Here is a 21,725-nt window from a genome sequence, read left to right on the forward strand (position 1 = left end):
AAAGTTCCGGGGATGCAACCGGCGGGGTGAAACGCGGGGCGCAATGTCGGGCGGCAAAGATTCGCCAAATTTATCCACGTCGATCGGCACGTAGCGTGTTCGTTAACTTACACCTCGACTCTTTCGCGCTAATAAAACCGCAAACACTCCTCGAATGAGTAAGATAAATAAGCTGCACTTTTTAAAGGGAAAATCCACTCGCGAGAGATGCACGTTTGGACGAACAGCGAGACACGTATGGAGAGACCAGGGGAAGCCGGGGGGGGGAGGGAGAGGGGGGGCGGGCAGGAATTATCATAAAGTTTTCCGCGAACGCGCGCCCGTCGCGAAGAGACGAAATCGCGCGACGAGATTATAGATTCTCCCGTCGTGAATGTCGCGTCAGGGGAAATCGTGCCATTGTTCGGCGCGATGCAGCGTCATCGGTGAGACTCGCCCCCCGTTCATTGCCAAAAAATTTTGTCGCGCACGGGAAATGCGGGCGGAGGAAATACGGCTTGGAGGAAGAAATACGGCACGGTCGTGAAAGAAGAAAGAGCGATTATTTTTTACACTTTTACGCTTTGTGCTAAAAAACGTGTGTAACGATTGGTCTCTAGGTATATTGTGTAATGCGTAAACGACATCATGTATGATTATCCGCATCTTTCAGCGGCTATTTATCTTCGAAGATGGAAAATCGAGATAAATAAAAGCCTAACCGTTCGCTTGACGGTTGAAAATTATCGTCGCTTCTGACGAGGGAATAATTTTCGATTTGGGCGCGGGTTAACAAAGAGAAATCGGCGGTTTGCCTCCCAAAGGAAACCGCAGTCACGGCGAAACTTGTCAAACCGGCGAGCGGGCGGCACGTGTTGTAAAGAGTGCAAGGTTATAACCATTTAATAGCCCGGCCAATAATGAGGGTTGTCCCTCGTACGTAGTTTCGTAGTAATATGGACCGGGTCGAAGAAAAAGTGTAGAAACGGGGGGCGCGAGTGAAGCTGTGAAAGAGCCTGGCTTTCGAACGTTGACGGACCCGGAGGGGGGGGAGGGGAGGGAAGAGACGAGAGAGAAAGAGTGAGACCGCCAGCGGAGGGGGAGCTAGGGGGGCGGACAGATGTATGCACCACGTGGCGCGGTACGTGTCGGAGGCATAGAAAATGGGGTGCACTCCGAATAGTCCATTCGTTAGATCATACAGTAAGCTCTCTCTGCGCATTTGTTCCCCTTCACCCCGTTTCCTCCTCCTTGGTATGCACGCATGCATGCATGTATGCATGCATGTATGCATGCAACGCGAAGGGATCGAAGGGGAGACCTGCGCGGGGGTAAGTGAAAACCGATAGACTTTCTAACGTGATATATAATTATTCGTGAATGGATTTTAAAGGAGCCGAGGATCCACGTACGTGCGAGCGCTCGCATCAATTGAGATATAAAACGCAAATTTTCGATTTTAACAGTAGCATACAGGGTGTTTTAAAAATATTGATCGGTCGCTCGGGAGGTGATTGGGGATTCAAAAACAAAAAAGAAAGTTGGCACGAATGAATATAAATCTGAAAATGCATTGTTCTCGAATTATCGTTACTTTTATGTTAAAATTTCAAATTGCTTTGCTTTGCTTTGAATTTTTTTATCAAAATTGAAACAATAGATGAATCTTTAGATGAATTTCATAACATACTTAAAGTCAAATAAAAAGTTGCAGGCTTCTTTAGCACTACTCGGAACACATGCACAACTGTGGGATTCTGATCTCTGCCAAGAGGTGTTAAGCAGGTGGTATCTTCATGCATCCTGGTGGTGCATTCTGGGTAATATTAAAGCAGCTCGCAACTTTTATTCGACTTTAATTATGTTAGCTCATAAAAACCATCTCTTCTTTCAATTTTGACAAAAAAAATTCGAAAGCAAAGAAATTAGAAATTTCAACATAAAAATGGCGATAACTTGAAAACAATGCATTTCCGGATCTGTTATATTCATATCAACTTTTTTTTCTTGTTTTTGAATTCCCAATCACTTCTCGAATAAATAACTTCGATTTTTTTGAGACACATTGTATAATTACAGTGTATAATTACAGTATCAATATGTGTCAATATCAATGGTACATTATTTACATGTTAATTAATATATTTTGATATTAATAAATATCATCATTTCATATTTCGCAATAATTTCTATTTCACGTCGAGTGATCGATAGTCGAAAATAAAGTTAAACCGGTAAAATTTTCAGGAAAGAGAGTATAATATCACATATCGTTCCACAAGATAAAAAAAAACTCAAACTCGATAAAGCTTTCACAGTCTTGCTCTTTCCTTTTTTTTTTTTTTTATTATTTCCCGCCTCTTCTCCAATTTCCTTTCACATTCCCATTCCCAATTGGTTTTACCGTCTCCGCATCAAATCAATTACCGTCAGACCTATAATTGCCTGTCACCGCCTCCGTCTACGGATTTCTTACAAAGAGGACTCGTGTTCCCGACTATAGTCTTTTTCGTGACATCGGTTAAAACTTCGTTTAGCTGTGAGTGTGCCTATTAACCTGTAATATATCCCGCATTCTAATGAGAGACTCCGTGTAAAACATGCCGGGCTATCAACTTTTCCGACATAGAACGTAACTTTTCGTTACTTTCTGAAATAACGTTTCTATAAAAAAAAAAAAAAAAAAAAAAAAAGAAAAAAAAAAGAAAGAGAGAAACTTTCGAGAAGAAATTATTAAATTCCCTTGATAATCCTCGCTGTATCATATCTGTACAAAAAAAGAAAAAAAAAAAAAAAAAGAAAAAAAAGCGCCTGAAAACACAGAAAAAATTTTTATCCCTCGCGCAGGTGTGATATAGAATGTCAGAAGCTATCGGACAGGGACTGACTGTGTTGTCGCGCAAAGACGCAACGTGTGAAACCACACAAGAGTGTGACACCAAGGGCACGTGAAAGCGTCGAGCGGAACAGGAGCCTCGCCGGTACCCGTTCATTAATCCCCCTCGAGCTTTTTCCATTTTATTGGCAGGACAAACACGCCGCGTCACATCCGGACGTTGTCGCACGGCTGCAAAATTATTATCTCAATAGTCCGGCGAATAATCAGCCGGCGGCGACGCGTCGCGCAGTTTTTAACAATCATCCGTTCGCTCGTCCGGACGTACACATCGGGGGCTGACGAACCCGGAGCGACGCTCCACTAAAAACGTATCTGTCCCCGTGACGGTCCCGATATCGCCGTCGCGAGACGAGCCAGAGGAGACGGCAGAGGCACGTTAGCCTTAATGAAGATTAAATAGCAGCGACATTATACCTATTACCACCTATTTACTCCAATTTATCTTCATTTTCTCCCGTTATTCTTTGGCGCTCTCGACCCCTCTCCCGTTCCCTCCTCCTCCTGTCCCTCATTCACCGAGGCCCGCCGCCAACTCCGACAGTTTCGACGTCGTGAGGTGCGATAGCGTCGCGTTAATATAAACAATCCGAGAATGGAATCCCCCTCTGATAACGTTTAAGGGGAATAAGTGCTCGCCCGTCACTGTGCTAATCCGTCAAAATTCAGTCGCATTTATCTCTCGGAGGAGGAGGAACGGTTCAATTTTGTTCGTCGAATTTTGGCACGAGCCTCGGCTCGTTTGTACTTCAACGGATATAGATGTCGTAAAGTTGGAACGCTTCAAACTCGAGATGTATACCCGGAGGGGGAAAGAAATACGTCGAAGTACATGAATTAAGATCTTGCTCCTCTCTTTATCTTTTCTCGGCCGTTCCGACCGTTTGGGAGGCGAAATTTTCATCCGAAATTAAAACACATCTCTCTTATATATATGTTTCCGCGAAGTACGAAAGTCGCCATTTTTCATGTCCGCGACATGTTCCAACTTCGATAATTATGGAGCTCGGGATTCGCCGGGTTTACTTAATTTCAAAACCGGACTCTTTTCCCGTCAGAGCTTTATTTCCGTTCCCGTTTCTCTTTATTTTAGCTTTACTTTCGCGAACTTCAGCCAAAGCCAATTATAAATTTGTAAGGTATGTCGAGAGAGAAAAAGAGAGAACATTTCTTCATATTCCCGTTAGAGAAGACGACATCTTGGAAGCGCGGAGTACATCTTGCGTCGCGATGCAACGTCGCGCTTGATGCACCGCGCGTCGCGCCCTGTCGTCTAGGGATGATCCAGCTACTAGTCAAGGGGGATCATCCTCCTCTATCGTTTTAAAAATATATCTAGGTCATCCGCACGCCTGTCATGTTTCTCGGATACACGAAAATGATTCCGGACTCGCAACAGCTTTATACCGAAAAGCGCTTTAAAGGGCTCTTAATAATTCTCTAGCCGAGAAATAAATCACTGTCAGCGTGATAAATATGTTACTTAATTTAAAAAAAAGAAAGGAAACGGGGCTGCACGTAAGCATATTTTATAAATTGACGATAAATTGCTCATCGATGTTGAACGTAGACAAACTACGTATATATCAATAGAAGGTATTAGCAGGTTTCAAAATGACAGGCCCATTTATCAAGAAGCAGAAGCAACATTATGTAATAATATTTGCGTTATTTGGGGAGACAGCGTACGACGGAGTCGCTTAATGTACATTATTAACCGGTACCTATGCAAATTTGTAGAAAGCCAAACGATTACGTCATTGCGTAAACAACATTACACGGTAGAATAAGAAATAGATATACAGTGGCATTACAATAACGCGGCGAAAATAGAGTCAAAAGGATATAAATATATTATAATCCCTTAAGCCTTATAATATATATGTTTCTCGAAACATTCCATTTTGAAATGTTTGAGTGTATACAAAGGCGAAAAAAAGAACCGGTTTCGGGATACACTAACAGGTTCCCAGAAAAGAGATCCGTGTTGCTACACGCGAAAAAACATGGGCGTAGCGGCGCCCATGGCCGGGCCTTATGGGCGAGCGAGGTACTTGACTATTGTGCGTAAGCTCCCATTATAACGCGGTAAGCTATGCATTATATGGCGATAGGCCCGGGTTGTGTCCGCCTGTCTCCGCGGCATGCCGGATCGCGTTCCGTATAGAGTGAAAAGGGGAGGGGGTCGGGGGGGGTGGCGATCTCCGGGGCCTATTTATATTACTAGGAGCCGGAGAGAGCACGAGTGCGGGGTGGAGAAAGAGAGAATGAGGGGGGGAAAGAGAGAAAGAAAGAGAGAGAGAGAGAGAGAGAGAGAGAGAGAGAAGAGGGAAAGAGAGACCGGCGTGAGCCGCAGCAAAAACAACAAAGGGGCGCGAGAGCCAGCTACTTGGCGAATCTAGTTACCGAGAAAGGCGAGGCTCGCGATGCTTAAAACTGCAACGGAGGCGAACGGCGACGAGGCGAGAGATCCTCACGTCTCCTCGTGGTCACCGTTCTTTCTAAAAAGAACAGGAAGAAAAAAAATAGAGAGAGAGAGAGAGAGAGAGAGAGAGAGAGAGAGAGACTCGAAGCATCTCTCGTGGACTATATAATTGTACAAGACAAGAAGAGTTTCGACATCCATTATATAACGCTGAATTAATTTCCCATTCATTGAATCCATTTCCTTTGTTTTACAGGACGAACCAAATGCTTACTCTTTTATGAAATTAATTTCATTGCATAAATAATAATCGTAGCTGGTTATTTTATGTAACGGTTTCATTATTGATTTATTACTAATGATTAAACCGACGTTCAATTTACACGCTGATAATTAGTGCCGGAGAGATTTAAGATTCATGTATTGTATTAATATGATAGAAAATGAGGATTGATTCAACGAGAGCAAATTCAACTTCCTCGAACGCGTGCACGGAGAGGCCTCCGGCCCTCCCCCGTCCCTCCTCAACTCCCTACACGTTGTGGCATCCAGATAATTACGGCACACGGATGCCTCGACAGAAATTTTATTGTGACGCAATATCAATATTCTGGAGATTCCGGAGCTCAGCGAGATAGAACAGCCGCGCGTTCCGGTCCGCTCTCTTGCTAAGCACTCCCATTACGGCTGCATATTTAACGTGCGCTGTCGCATAAATGCACGTTACGGATAGCTGCGCGTATTACAATAAGCAATTAACGAGCGATATCGTGTTCTATAAATTACGAAGCTCGGATGCATCGGCGTAACCGATGCTCGCGTACGCGAAACGCGAAACGCGCGGGTGCATCCACGTGTGCGTGTGTGTGTGTGTGTGTGTGTGCGTGCGTGCGCGCGCGCGCGCGTACGCACACAGTCCGTTATATATATGGACTGGAAATAACGAGCCCACGGAAAAGGGAATAACATGGAAGCGACGTGCGCGATCCGCTCTCGCATTATCGGGATTCTCCATTATCGTTCTTAATCTTTCGTAATGCGACGCGCGCGCGCGTACACGATCGCGATTCTCCTCGCGAGTATTCCTCTTCTCCTTGACAGTCATACGCATTTCGACCTCCTTTTTTTTTCCCCACTGCGTGAAAATATACGATTCCACGAAATCGGGGAATAAAAATGGAAACGATTCAATCGCGACGGGAAACGTTCGGATATTCAATAACCTGACATTCAATAACGCCGAGAGAGAGAGAGAGAGAGAGAGAGAGGGGGGGGGGGCGGGGGAGGAAATCGGCCGAGTTACACAGATGTTTCCGGGCGTACTCGGGCGATTCCAGAAACGCTACATTGACTCCGGGGCACTAATTCAATTTGTATGGCATCTTTTCTTCGAGATCATAATCGGGATTAGCCTGAGCGCGAGAGCGAGACGACGCGGGGAGAAGATGCTGCGTAAAAGGGAGACCACAATGGAGGGACGTAGAGGGACCTCGGGCTCGCCTGCGTTACGTACACACACGGACACGGGGGAGCGAAGTGCATTCTTCGCCAGTATAGCAGGCGTCGGTGTCGTATCGTCGGGTAGGTTCGTAGGTAGCGGAGGCGAGGTGAGGCGAGCGAATCGGTCGTTACCAACCAGCAAGCAAGCAAGCAAGCAAGCAAGCAAGCAAGCAGGCAAGCAGGCAAGCAGACAGGCAGGCAGGCAGGCAGGCAGGCAGGCGGACGGGGCATATACCACGGACGGGCAGAGGCGAGGGTGCGTCGCCCGGGATATCGATCGCCTCTAAACAAACATGGCTCGTTTTAGTCGAAGGAGTCGACTTCTATCCCGTATAAATCACGGTTATTCCTTCCTGCGCCCGTACATACGGGGTGTCCGTTTTCGTTCGTGTGTGACACCGACACACCGTCTCTCCTCGCCTGTCGTACAGCCCGTCGTCACCGCCACCGCCGACGTCACCTGCGCCGCCTCGCAACCTCGCGAGCGAGTAAACGAGGTGTGAGAGAGAGAGAGAGAGAGAGAGAGAGAGAGAGAGAGACTCGCGCACGGATGCAACAACCATTTTTGCCGTCAGACACCGCGCGTCGGGGGAGGAGTTTATTCGTTCCCTTGTTAACACGGCTGAGAATAGATTGAAATGCACCGCGCGGAATTTGGCCGATAAACGCGTTACGGAAGCGCTCGCCCCGCTGCCGTTTGCGCAGCTTTCGCGCGTAATTATTTAATTGGAACGTAAACGCGAGAAAGCGAATTACCTCCCTGTAATTTAAGACGCATTCGAGAAGTAATCATTAAATATTTTGTCTTCCCGTGAAACTCAACGGCGCGTTGCTTAATATAAGTAAAATTAATCTCTATTATTTAAACATATCTCATAAAGAGTGGAAGAGAAATACGTGTACGTGAGATTATCGTAAAAGTATGAGAAAGAAAGGGAAGGAGAGGACTGTGACGAATGGCATTTCGAGATAAGCAAATGCACCGCGTAAAATTATGAAGTCGTATATAAAATTTTAGAATTTTACCGTCTCGTATAAAATTACGTTTATTGATGCTTGCATGCCCTTTTTTTACACATGAATTGCATTTTATGCTTCAGCGATTTGTTAACTCAACCGATTTATCAACTAGTAATCCCTTGGACTGTAAACCGACATTGAAAAATTACCGGCGCTTGATCTTCGTGATAACGTACAAAGAACGTTACAACTGAATAATTATAACATTTTGTTTTACGCATCCGTGAACGCGTAATGTTTTCGTCGCGAGCGTGGAAAGATGAATCTGATCGGTGGCACAATTTCACAGAAGAAAAAAAAAAAGAGAGAGTCGCGCTATCTGCATATATATATATATATATATATATATATATATATATATATATCTTATCGGTTCAACGACGGCTACAAGATTACGCTAATCGACAGCTGCGCGGGAAATAATTATTACGGACCGACATGGACAACGCTTAATCGCTAATCAACAACGGCTAATCCACACTGCGCCGGTTCACGCGAGAGAGTGTCGGCCGGTCGATGCCGCTTTCGCGATTCTGCCTCAGCTGTCGCTCTTCGCGAAATCGTCTGATCGAGAGACGGACTCGGGGGAGCCGTGCGGAATTCCTCGAGGCGAGAAGCCCGTTTCACGGGGATTCGTTCCGAGTTTAACGAGTGGTCTCCCCTCGCCCGTGGTCCGATACGCTGTCCGGGCGTAATCCGGGCGTACAAAAAAAAAAAAAGAAAAGAAAAAAAAAACAAGACAAGAAAAGACGATCGGCGATCTCTTACCTGCGACTGTGAGAGTGGCGTTCCTGCTCGGGACGGATCCGGCCTTATTCCGCGCGACGCACCAATATACACCGCCATCCTGCTCCTTCTTGCCGTGCATCACCCGCAAAAAGAACAGGGATCCCGTAGGCAGTAGGACCCGATGCGACTTGGTGTCCCCCGGCGACGTCTGCACGAGCTCGCCGTCCTTGTACCACTCTATCACCGGTTGAGGCTTACCCTCCGCCTTGCAGTTCAACGTCACCGGCTCATTTTTCGCGACTATTATGTCGGACGGGTGCTCGGTTATCCGTGGACTTTTCAGCTGTCCTGAAAGCAAAAAAAGGTAGCGGAGACTCTTTAGCGGATCTCTCTCGGCGCGCGGCGTGTCGTGTCGTCTTGGCAATCTAATTAGTTCACCCCTTCAACCGGAGAGATATTTTCGCCGCGACGCGCGGCACTGCGCTTCTTTTTCACGTTGAATTATATTTCGTCCTAAATAAAAAATAAGCGCGAGCGGGAAGTAATTACGTTCACATTAATGGCCCGTTTCGACCTGTTTCTGTCACGCTTCTACGAAAAATTCTAATCGGATCTTTTGTCAAAAAAAAAAAAAAAATATCAAGTGCATTAGTTTTAAAATAGATCTCATCTCGGAATGTATGTATTGAATTTGTTTACAAAGATATTCATCATTAAGTTATGCTAATCGATACTTGTCGGAAAGGTTTACATAAATTTCCCGTTATTTCTCGCGTCTAGCAACTATCCCCCCGGCGGCTTCCCTCCTTTAGAGACACCACGTACACCACTTGTACGAGATCATATAAATTTATTGGCACGTCGCCAATATTAATCTTCCGAAGAAGCTACCGTCTTGCCAATATTAATATCACGAAGCCGCTGTTTATGTACTCACGCGATCAAGCGCTTTTCTTCGCCGCGCGAACGCCATGAATTTCCTTCTTGTGTTTCACGTTGACTATCCCATCTCTCTACTTTTTCAATTTTGTATGGGACGGCACTGCGCAAAGGTGCACCGCGATCTCGTTAATTTTCAAACACCTGGTCGTAAACCAGCTCAGAAACGAAAATTAAATCCGGCTTCAGTCCGCCTTATTTTTAAGCACCGCCTCGTAAAATTTTCAGTGCTTAATGCCCGTTGCGCATCGCCCAACGCAAAGGGAAAAATTATGCAAAGCTTGCATTTATGTAGTAAAAACTATGTTAATACAAGCTGTAATTTATGTTAACGCAATAGCATTAAATCCATGTAAACTCAATTCGACATGTTTACCGAGTCACCGCAATTAGCGATAATATAGAATCGCATTACTAGGAATTAATGCAAATAATGCAGGACGGCCGCGACGCATATGGAGATCGCATTTCTAGCATTAATTAATTTTAATTCAATTATTCTCGTTTTTATGCGCGAACGGTGGGAGTGATTTATTGATGAATGCGATACAACATGTGTTTTCATCAACGCGCTGTAAACAAATCATAAACCGATTTGCCGTGACACACTGTGCAACGTGCTTTCCGGCTGGGCTAATATTATATAGTATCTCGCTGTGACATTTTATAAATAACGGACATACGAATTATGCATCACAATAACTCGAATAATCTAACAGCGACGTAAAAACGACGGGAGAAGTAAAAATAATTATTTTCAATTATATTGGTTATCATATCATATTAATTATTTGCGGGTTTCCATATCGTATAAATTCCCTCTTTTTCCATTTTTCGAGAACATTTTCAAAGTATGCTTTTCAATTTTGAGATTGCACAGAAGCCGCCCAAATCTCTCAAGTAAATTATACGGATACAGAACATGGAAAAAAAAAAAAAATAATGGGTCGCAAAGTAATGATGCGCAAAGTAACTTATAAAATAATTAAACTTAAAATTTTCAAACCACTACCTGCTGTAGCGTCGCGATGCATAGCGGCGCGAGAGACGCGTTTCGATAGAAACTGCAACAAGACCGCACCGTCCAACGGATGAGGTAATTCCGCGACAGTTTTTCGCCATTCGCTCTAGCACGGCGACCAGAGATCGACGCGTACGTATACGTCCATACATTCCGCGCGCTTTTGACGCACGCACACGCGCGCGCGCGCGCGCGCGTGTACAGCCAGCGCGAAAATCACATGTGTCCTATGCGCGCGCGCGCGCGTGTGTGTGTGTGTATGTGCGCGCGCGCGCGCGCGTTCGCGCGGCGCGGGTGTCCTATTTAGATAACTGAATTATGGATGAATTATTGGCCGCCGGTGTATACGTAGTGCAGGTATATAATTTGATAATATCGCCGCCTCTGGCGTCCTATCTCCGTGCCACGAGATTTCGGCTCGCCGTGGTGTATGTCGCTCGCCGAACGTCCATATGCATTATGCGTGCGCGTTCGCTCGCATACGTGCATACGGTTACGTGAAGCGGAGTGCGACGCGACGCGGCGCGGCGCGTCGCGTCGCGTCGCGTCGCGTCGGTGTGAGCGGAGCACGAGGCAGGCAAGTATTAGTCATCGATAGTGGCTCGGATTACCTGTGGTTACACGCATTATTAGATAGGCGCACCGTGTCTAGTCGGGGCATTCCTCCGCGAAGTGCCTGCTCATGTACACGTGGGATTAAAAGGAACCGACAATCCCATGCTCGGCTTTTGTACAAGGAGAATCAATACTATGCACGATAAGAGAGAGACGCTTATAAATTTTTTTTCTTTTTCGAGAATAGTACTGAACAAATAACCGATTAGGTGATGCAAATATTGTCATGGTTGACTCGAAATTCGGGAAATTTTGTGTATTAAAGATTGTGTATTAAAGGTTCGAATTGCAGCCGAAACGTATTCTATTACGCGAATAAATTTATAATTTTATTATGTTATAATTTATAATGTATTATTTCACGTAGCACATCGAGTTTCGAGTTTCAATTGTTCTTGTCCACACATTATATATTTGTTATTTTTTAATATCATTGTTTTTATATTCATTATTACAGTTATTAATATAGTTATTACATTTTGTATTTAATATTTTTTAATATAAATGTGTCTTTTATAACATGCAATTTCTGTCCAGCTAGTAATTTTAGTTCTAATTTAAAATATGTTGATTGTACAAAGAAAAATTCGCTCATTAATAGTTTAAATATCTACTTTTTAATTATACGATTTCAATCTAGTGTCGTTTATTTTATTCCACCTAAAATATAAAAAAAAAAAAAAAAAAAAAGATGAATAGTACAAGTACTTAATTTAATTAATATTTATTTACAAAAAGAACTTTCAACGGAGAATCTTGGATGATATAAAATAATTAAAATTGACTCTTTGCTTTTTTCGTAAGTGCCGCATTAGCGGATCCGATTATTTTCACGAGCATAAAAGAGAAGCGCAGGTGCAATCTCCCGATCACTAATGCGAGTAAAGAGGAGAGTACAAGAGACGCAGAAAAGTGACGAAGCAAATTATACGGATGTACCCACTATTAGCCCGTAATAAAGACTACAGACGTTTTCTCCTTTTTTCAGCAATATAGCCTCGCTCGTGTAAGAAATTGAGACCCCGGCCAAATCAAAAAGCGCACCGCGGATGATGAAAAAGGGAGCTCGGTAACACAAGAACTCGCTTAAGCCCTTCTTGCTTGCAGAAGCAAGAAGGGTTACACGATATCCAGCTATTTGTACCTTCAAACTAGTTTGACTAGTTTGTACAATCCTCGCTCGCAATTTTTAGCGAAGCAGCGTGGGATAAGGAACGGCGATATGATTTATCGCTGATCCGGTAGCAAATTTAAGCGTGTAATTTCGATGATTAGATAGCAATTGACCTTTAAATTTAAATCGTCGAGAGTTAAAATTGGCCTCTTTATGTCTCGGTAATTCGCGCAATTTGCCCGGCCTCCGTTTGCTATACGAGCCCCGTAAGCGACACACGAGGAGGTTCGTATACTGTTTGCAACTCATTATCATACCACCAGTTTCCACTTTTGCTATCACTAGGGCACATCGTGTGTGTGTGTGTGTGTGTGTGTGTGTGTGTGTGTGTGTGTGCGCGCGCGTGTGTGCGCCGTAGAAGGCCAACCAGGCGTCATATTCACTAGTCATTCGCCTCGTTGCCATTGTGTATTCACTTAGCTCTCTCTCGCGCGTTTCGTCGTGCAAGGTTAACGCAAACAGTGCGCCGACCTTAGTACACCTTTATTTGCTTATACAGACGCGAAATTAATTATTCGTGTAAAACGCGAGATAATCCCGATTCTTTCGGGAAAAAACTCTGTCTCTTAATCGTCGAGGGAGATTAATCGTCGAATCGTCGAACGATCTCTCGCCGAGTATTTAACGTTCCGACATTCTCAAAAAAATACATTCCTTTACTCATCGATTACGATTATTCCTCGGCTGATTACGCTCGCGGACGTTTCATTTAATTACAATTTCGTTTGTGTGACGTGCCCGAAGACTTACGGACGCGGCGTCTCGCATACCAAAATATTTCGGCACGGGATGCCCGGGTAGTTTAACGTAATGTTTCCTAAGTCCGCGTAAAATTTAAACGAGGATCCGAATGTGCCCGGGATGTCGAATGCCGTTCTTAACATCGGTTAGACATCCGGTCGGGCGCAACGCTGGCTGCACCGTGCTTAATCCTTTGTTTGAATTATTCAGAGGTGCATGTTATAGTGCGGTAACATGCGCCGAGTATTTTCCGAAAAGAAAACGGATACGCGCTTTATATGCAAACGAAACAAACTACGCTCCGTTCACGTAGACTCCTCCCTCCCCCCTCCCCCCCGATCCCCCTCGTCCGCGGGAAAGTAGCCCGGGAATGGAACGGCGTCCGTAACGACGCGTTACCCGGGGAACAATCCGCGGTTGACTTACACGATAATAACTTACGTTACATCAATTTACCCCGGAATTTTCGCCGGTCCGTTTCGACTCTGAATCCACGAAATTACGCGATATCCCCTCCAACTCTCGCGCAACACCGCCGGCACCGCCATAATCGGATTTCTGTCGTTGCCGAATCGTTCGATATCTATAAATCAGCATAGCGCTAGGTTACGCCAACGTGGAAGATTTATATTGGTCACGTATTATATATATATATATATATATATATATATATATATATATATATATATATATGTATGTATACGTCGTATTTATCAATAAATTGCATCGGTGTGGTACTTCTCGAATCGTTAAAATAGAGTAGAATTTATTTTCACGGGGGAAATATACCGTCTTGCGATTCGCGTAAGAGCCGTCCGTCGTTAGAATTTCAATCTCACATTACTCGGAGATATCACTCGAGGAGGAAAGAACGAAAATCGCCGCCGTTCATTTCACGGGGGAGGACTATAAGTTAAATATTAGACGGATTTAGATGTAAGGCTGTAACGACTATATTCGTCTTGATCCGCGTGACTGCGCCAATAATTTATGCATCGATGACCGAGTTCGGAACGTTAACCGATTATTCGCTCGGCGCGGGGTCGTTGTATGGAGGATATGCATATGCGTCGTAAGCATTCCAAGGTCTTCGAGAACGTTTAAGAAAAGAATCCGAGGAGGTGTATTAATAAAGATGTTAAAAACGTCTTTTAAAAGTCTCACACGCGAAATTTCATAAATACGTAATGAAACTTTCGCTTTGATATTCCTTCGCGTCTTCAAAAGAAGTCTACAAGTTGGATAATTGAAGGGAGGGGAAAAAAAGCGATAGCACGGGGCGGTTTCCGTACGTGTCGTAAAACGCACGGCGTAAAATTCCGCTCTGTTATTCGGCGTTAAGTAGAACGTGTCTACATTAAATTTAATGCGATTACGGAGCGCCGTGAAAGTTAAAGCGATCGAAACGAAGAATTAAACACGGGTTTCTAACTCCGGAGGTCTCCCCGTACGCGGGCAATAACAACGTTGGCAACTTGGAAAACTCACCACGTGGATGTAACACGCGCGTTGTTCATTTCCTCCTCCATTTCCGATGGCGCCATTTAAATCGCAACTGCCCTAACTAACTGGAAATCGAAGTCCCGTGCCGCATTCCCATCCTCAAGGGGTATGTCGATAGAGAATACATTCCTACGTCTATGTATGTTATGAAAGAGAGAGAGGGGGAGAGGGGGGGGGGGAGAGAGAGAGAGAGAGAGAATGCGCGCGCGCCGAGACCCGTTTGCCACGGAGTTTGATTTGTCCCGAACAAGCTCGCACGAGAGGAAGAGTCCTATCTATTGGCATTAATATATACGAGAAATTGCTCGAGAGTCAACGAAAATCGATGAGCGCCATTAAACCTAACAAAGAACTGCTTGACGTACGTACGCGCCCAATTGCATAAGCGCAGAATAATGCAGTTTTACACAATGGAAACACGAAATGAAATTTGCAATTATAAACGGATCCATCGTTTATACCCTCATTTCACGTCGTCGTATTATACCATCCATCATTTACATTCGCATTTGAGACATGGACTGTGATACGTAGACGTAAAATTCGCATCGCGTTCGCGCTGTAAAAAGAGAGAGAGAGAGAGAGAGAGAGAGAGAGAGAGAGAAAAAAACATTTAGCTTTGATTTTATTAAACGCTCCGAATTCGCAAAACCAACAATTCTCATCAATTCCGAGTTAAAACGAAATACGTACCGCTCGGAGGCAGAACGCGTGACGGGGAGGAAGAGATCGAACAAAGCCCCCTCTCCCGCCGATTTTGATTAATTTTTCGGTATTTTGTTAGAATATCGTTTTTATTTTACATTTTTTTTTATTCCCTCCCCCTCCCCAAAATATCCTAAATTATCACGTGGTAAAATATAAAATATCAAATGCAAATACATATTAATTTCGTGACTTGGATAATAATCTTGTGGAAAATCACATCCAGGAAAATGTAATTTATTAGCCTCCGTTTTTTATATTTTAAACGGCAATTGCCCGCGAAACGTTCGCCGATTGCCGTTGCACAATATTCGAAGTTCGCACCCCATCGCTTTGTCCCGCGACGCGAAATTACAAAATCGACTCTTGCGCGAATTTTAATTCCGGCGCTCGACCCTCCACCCGTTGAAAACTTTGTTTTCCGTCCCTCGGCGCGCGTCTCCTCTCCTCTTCTCCGCTCGCGGCGCGTAATTACATTACACCTACGTCGCAACAGATGTCATCGCCGTGATGATCTATTAAATAACGTGATTTATGGGAGGTTTCTCTTCCGCGCGCGGTATCTCGCGCTCGGATGCCGCTCTCTCGCGCCCGGCAACTCGTCTCGACTCGGCTCGGAGTCGAGACGAGTCGAAGCGAAGTCGAGCCGAGTCGAGTCGAGTCGACTCAGCTGGCCCTTTTTCTCGGGATTACCCCTATCTCGCAGACTCTATCGGCGTTCTCGAGCAAGCCCTGCGCGCCCAACACACACCGCTCCTCGCCAGGGGCTCCGCGCGCGCGATTTTCTTTTGTTCGCCGCGCGTCGCGGAGAGACGGGAAACAATGGCGGTGTTCGCGGTGAAATTAAAACCGCCTACGGACTTTTCATATTTCGCCGACGAGCGGAAGGAGTCTTCGCTCGTGGCTCTTCTGCCGCTAAATCGCCCCTAGGCGGTTTCTCGTTTTATTTCAGCTTCTCGCATGTATCAACCGAGAGCCCTGTACAGGGCGGTACAGGGCGATATATACGGGGTGTGGCTTTGCTTTTTATGGATCTCTTCGACGTTTTCGAGGCCGTTTCTCGACGGACGACGGGCTCGAAATACCGAGTATAATTCCGCGAATAACATGCATTATGGAAGATCTTAAGATCTTTTAGTAAATTAAATTTTTCAAACAGCAGGATTATGTCGCGAAAGTCTGTCGTTTGCTTGCTTTACTAACAGGATTTTAGAAATTTTTTTTGTAATCATAAAAGTGCAACTTTGAAGATGCAGTCTCTGCTTTAAGCATTAACTAGTACGTGTAATAAATTATTTTTACATTGATATCAACCATAAATATTAATTTTAATAAAAATGAAAAATGAAAATGAAAATTTTAATAAATTCATAATTTTAAGATGCCAAGTTTCCTCTATCTCAATAAATAATTCATCCAAAGCTAGGATATGCGAATATTGAAGTAAGTCGTAAATAACTTGTGACTCAAATAGTAACATTTGTCTCCGGACACTTCAACTTATCTGATAATCGAGCCATTTGTAATATTCAACAAGCAAGTTCGATATGTACATCGGGAATTAACTTATAATCCAATCCCCGATGTTATTTTGCGCGGCAATATTACGGTTGTTTCGTCGTAAGCGAAAGAAAGACATCCCAAAAATGTCGGATTTCGTTAATAAAGCACGATTTATTGTATTTAGTTGATTTGTTGCCGGAAGGCAGCGCGATTCAATGGAGGGTTGATTCGTCCGGCACAATAGAGCTCTTCAGGTTTACCGTCGGGATAAAAACCGAACTCATCTCCCGTGGCGAAAACGTACGGCGCCGGCCGCGGCGGCGGCGGCAGCGGCGGCGGCTGCAGCCGGGAATATCCCGTCCGGCAGGAAGGAATTGCGTATGCGACTCCCGACAGCCGGAGACGTAATATTCTCATTGTCGGTACATAACAGGCGCCGGGCACTTCCGCGCGTTTTACGCCGCGAGGGACGGCAATCGATAACTTTTTAAAGCGGATAGGCCGCACGGAGAGAAGAGCCGAAATACGGCGTGCGCGGCCGTGTGGCATAAAATAGAAATAAAGCCGACATTCCCCCTCCCCCTCTCTCTCTCTCTCTCTCTCTCTCTCTCCCCGCGTCTCGTGGATTCCGGCGGAATCGTAACGCAATACTAGTATACCACTTCGCGTATCTAACGGTATCGCGCTACCGGGTTTCGCAAATGCAATTCCGAATTCCGGACGTATTCCGATATTTGGATATCGCTGGGCCTGATATTGGAATATCCGGATGATTCAAGCGACTTGAATTCTCTGAATATCGTACGCGAATGAAATTTTGTCATTTTTATCTCGCGAATAGGCAGAATAGTAATGTCAAACATGTAGATTCCGCACATGTTTCTTCCTGGCCTATGAATTTCTATTGTTTAATTGAAAACCAGAAAATATTCCTGTCATTCTGATTAGCAATTAGGCCGGAAGAGAGAATGAGATTCGCCTTTCGAAATTTCGTCAATGGATCCAGCATTAAAATTTCAGGCCGATAGCCACATTTGGAGCCATCCCACGGGGGCGCGGGGACAAAGTCGTACTACAAGGTAATCGATTCGAGCATAACGTTAATCTTCAAATAATGATACGCGCGATATAGCGAGTGTTTTCCCAACGGCCAGTCGGCCGTTGCTAGTCTTAATAGCCATTCTACTCGCTGTACGTCCGATGACTTGGCGTATGGCGTCACGACCGCGATGTCAGTATTGATTTACCGTCGGGGTTTGGTGGCTCCGGCCCGCTATCTCTCTCCATCTCTCTCCGGTCCCACCTCTCCTCTCCCATGCTCTCACTGTGGCGCTTATCATTCCCATTCGCTCTAATTCGCCATTTCCTCCCTTGTTCTGTGCCGCGGGGGAAGAGAATCCGAAGTGGGAAGAGGCTAAAGAAAGACCGGGCGAGCCAGCCGTTAGATCGATCTACGGAGGGAAGGAGGACACTCTGAGTGCCCTCGCAGATTGGCGGTATATAGTAAGTTTCTCCGTCTCCTTTTCTCTCTCTTCCTTTCTTTATGCGCCCGATGACGGCGATAGTGGCTACCATAGATGGTGGAATAGTTGCGCGATGACTCGGCGCGCGTATTTCACGCGCGCGCAAGCTGAAAGAAAGAGAGACACGAGAGAGGATCGGCTCCGCCAGCTAAATGCGTGCGCGTGCGATCGCACGCACGTGTGCGTGCGCGTGGGTGCACCGGGGGGGATCGTAGAATGGAAGCGGCAGAAAGATGTAAAGAGAAAGAGAGAGAATTCTCTCTCTCTCTCTCTCTCGGCAGGCTTCCAAAGGATCTTTTGCCACAGAAATACTTAATTACGACGTTGCCGGTAGTTTAGTGTGATTTTAATTTGGTGGCGGCGGCTCTCTCGGTGGCCTCCGGGTTAGCTCCACTTCTCGATCGTTATCTTCTTTTGTGCGTCTGAAATTATTACGGTCGCGCGGCTACGTCGCCCCGCTAACGAACGGGGCTGATTTCTCCGAGAACGAGAGAACGGAAGAAAAGGCGGCGGCAGCGGCGGAATGCACCGCGCGTCGCGCGCAATTAGATTTAAGCGGGAGATCCGCTTTGGAAAAATTGCTTTCGCTTTATCGATCTGTCAGCGAATCTATCTCGTTACAGATTAATCCTTCATGATGCAATTAATCATTTATCTATAACAGTGTATAAATCTACTGTTTTAAATCGATTCTCCATTAGTTAATAACATTATGTCAATCATAATAATAATAATAATAATGGTTATAAGTGGCGTTCGATAATCGACATTACGGAGGGTAATATTTCTCGTGAAAGATCGGAATTCTCTACTGGAATTTTTGCGGAAAATGCCAGAGCTGCTGACGTTGTTCTTTCGGGCTCGTAGTACGATGTTATTTCATAGCCTTGGGCTGAGTGAGTGAGTGAGTGAGTGAATGAGAGAGAGAGAGAGAGAGAGAGAGAGAGAGAGAAGTTAAAATATTTATACTTAAACTGACCACACTGCAAAACGGTCTGGCATTTTTTGCGCGAAAATTGGCGGCAGAAACTGACACTCGAAAAGTTAATTAGACGTCATGCTTGCACGTGATTAAATTCTAGATAAGAAAAATGGGAATAACTGTCAAGTATGTAACGTTGATTAATTTGACAATTAAGAGCGTGTGCCCGAGGTCTCCTCTTTCGTTAAAATTCTTTTAAAATTAAAGGAGAGAAAGAAAAACAAGAGGAAAAAACGAGAGCGAGATTTTGTTATCTATTCGTATGTAATTATTCATTCGGGAGATACCGCCTATTTACAGTGCAGAGAGGGCAAAAAGAGAATCTCCATCGCGCAACGCGACTCATTGTACTTTGGCTGACGATATCACGCAAATGATTAATTGAAATATTGTTTTACAAAGTCAAATACGCGCGTCGCACAAATCGAGCTACGACCGTACGACGGGCGCATAAAAAACTGCAAAACTTCAGTCAAAAGAATTCAAAGTGGCGGTTGATATCTACCCGATATCGATTATCGATGCCTACTATGGGCTTCGAAATACTCGTACCCGTACTCAATTGCGTATTACGGATACCAATACCCTCCGATTGCGTATTATCGATACCCGGTACACGCTTCGAGAGCTTTAAATCCGTGCTCAAGTTCATCGATCGCGAGCACAATAATGCCCGAGACAGAACCAAATGCGCAACTAACGCGCGATGAAATAATAAATCTGTGAGAGAGAGAGAGAGAGAGACGAGAAATTTTGGAAGGCGGACACGTGCGCTTTAACATTGCGAATAATCGTAGTTACGATGTACGCGGACGTTGTAAACGAACGTTGTAAATGGACGAAAAGATTTCTGTTTTCTCCTCTATACACGGTGATACTTTTGTACTTGTAATAAAAAACTTGTACAAAAATTTTTTATTTCTGTATATACCTTATATATTATTTTACATTTATTTCTATGTAATGATTTATATATTTTATATTTATATCGATCTCCTCTCTGCTTCTCTCGCATCTTATTCTTGTGCGTTACGTCTCGACGAACGCAAACGATCGATATAGCAAAATCACCCGGTATAAGGAGCAGTCACGTTCCAAGGAAGGGTGTCTTGTGTGCGTACAGTTGCCGTTAGGTCGTTGACGAAGGGACGGAATCTCGCGGCGCGCACCCTTCGACGGGGATCTCCTTCGACGGGGATCTCCTTCGACGGGGTCGCCGAAACTTATAAAAAAATAAGACCGTTTCAGGGAGACTAACGCACGATCGTTTCTCGGGAAAGGGCCCCTTTCCCGTCGCGCGGGGAGGAAGGAAAGCTCATCTCTTCCCTTTCGCCCTCGCCGAGCCTCTCTACCACCCTGCTCCTCTCGCACCCTCTCTTTCCGTGCGCGCGCACGCATACACCTGTACCTAAAATGGCGATGGGTGGAAAGAAGCCGCTTCTCTCTCTTTCTCTCTCCCCCCCTCGCTTTCTCTCTCTTTATCTATCTCTGTCTCGCTATCTCGCCGCCCCAGAAGAAATTGTCTTACGAGGCGCTCTTATCGATCGTGCGTTTTCCCCCTTGCGATTCTCTTCTCGCACCCCACATCTTCGGCCTTTACGGCCGAGAAAGGGAACTTAACGGGGTCGAAGACACCTTCGGGCCGTACATCTTTCACGAGTCCTGCCGCGCTGTATCCGCGCCGGGAAAGACGCTCTCTCTCTGTCTCTCTCTTCGAGACGCGACGAGAGACAGAGAGTCAGTCAGCCTGCCAACTAGCCAGCCAAGCCGGCTAAAGCCAGCCGCGTGTGCCAGCATCGAAATTGTCTGTCGCGACAGAACGGCGCGCAACATCGAATATTAAAGGAGCCCTAATCGCGAGCGACAGAGTATAATAGCGCCTGTAATAAGATGATCCCGGAATATCGGGACTCTCCTACCCTTCCACGCGGGAATATCTCTCTGGCATGTGAGGGGATTACATCGCTTTCCGCCGCAACGTCATAGGAAAAGTTAATGGGACGCTTAATTACGGAGCTGCTCGACGTTGAAAATCGACGGCTCACACGACGGTACACACATCCTACAACGTACAGTGGAGTCGCTCGCGAGTGAACGTTCAAAATGGATTTTGCTCGAATAGAGATCCGAGACTCGAGATCTCGAGAATGCGTGGGAAAAACCCGAAAGAGAGAAAACGTTCGAGTTTTTACGGCGGAGGAAGTTCGGTTTAGAGAAACCGTGACCCTTCGCTCGAACAGATCGATGGACCGCGCGGACAACCAAGGTTTACACTTACGCATTCGCTTAACGATATTGCCGCGATCTCTATCTAACCGCGCTGAAATTTTCAGGCCGTCGCGCCGGTTTCCTTTGTGCCTCTCTTCCGCGACTACCACTCTCTCTTTCTCTCTCTCTTTCTCTCGGTGCATTCATACGGGCCATCTGTGTACGCGCTCGATCTTGATAGAGAGACGGCCAGGCCGGCGCG

The 21,725-nt window shown here is 45.4% G+C and overlaps 1 protein-coding gene across 2 annotated transcripts in view; it reads right to left on the minus strand.

The window, feature by feature from the left end:
- The window catches only part of LOC105431167 (roundabout homolog 2), a 96,789-nt gene that overhangs the window by 64,012 nt on the left and 11,052 nt on the right, over positions 1-21,725 (minus strand). For both annotated transcript variants that reach the window (XR_016138773.1, XM_011645196.2), the window contains exon 2: positions 8,589-8,897. Coding sequence is in view for 1 of the 2 variants with exons in the window: in XM_011645196.2 (XP_011643498.2) it covers positions 8,589-8,897 (309 nt within the window). In the remaining variant the exon portion in view is untranslated. The remainder of the gene's footprint in view (positions 1-8,588; positions 8,898-21,725) is intronic.

This window comes from Pogonomyrmex barbatus, unplaced genomic scaffold, assembly GCF_055798465.1.
Source record: "Pogonomyrmex barbatus isolate J1 unplaced genomic scaffold, ASM5579846v1 scaffold17, whole genome shotgun sequence".
Classification (NCBI taxonomy): Eukaryota; Metazoa; Arthropoda; class Insecta; order Hymenoptera; family Formicidae; genus Pogonomyrmex; species Pogonomyrmex barbatus.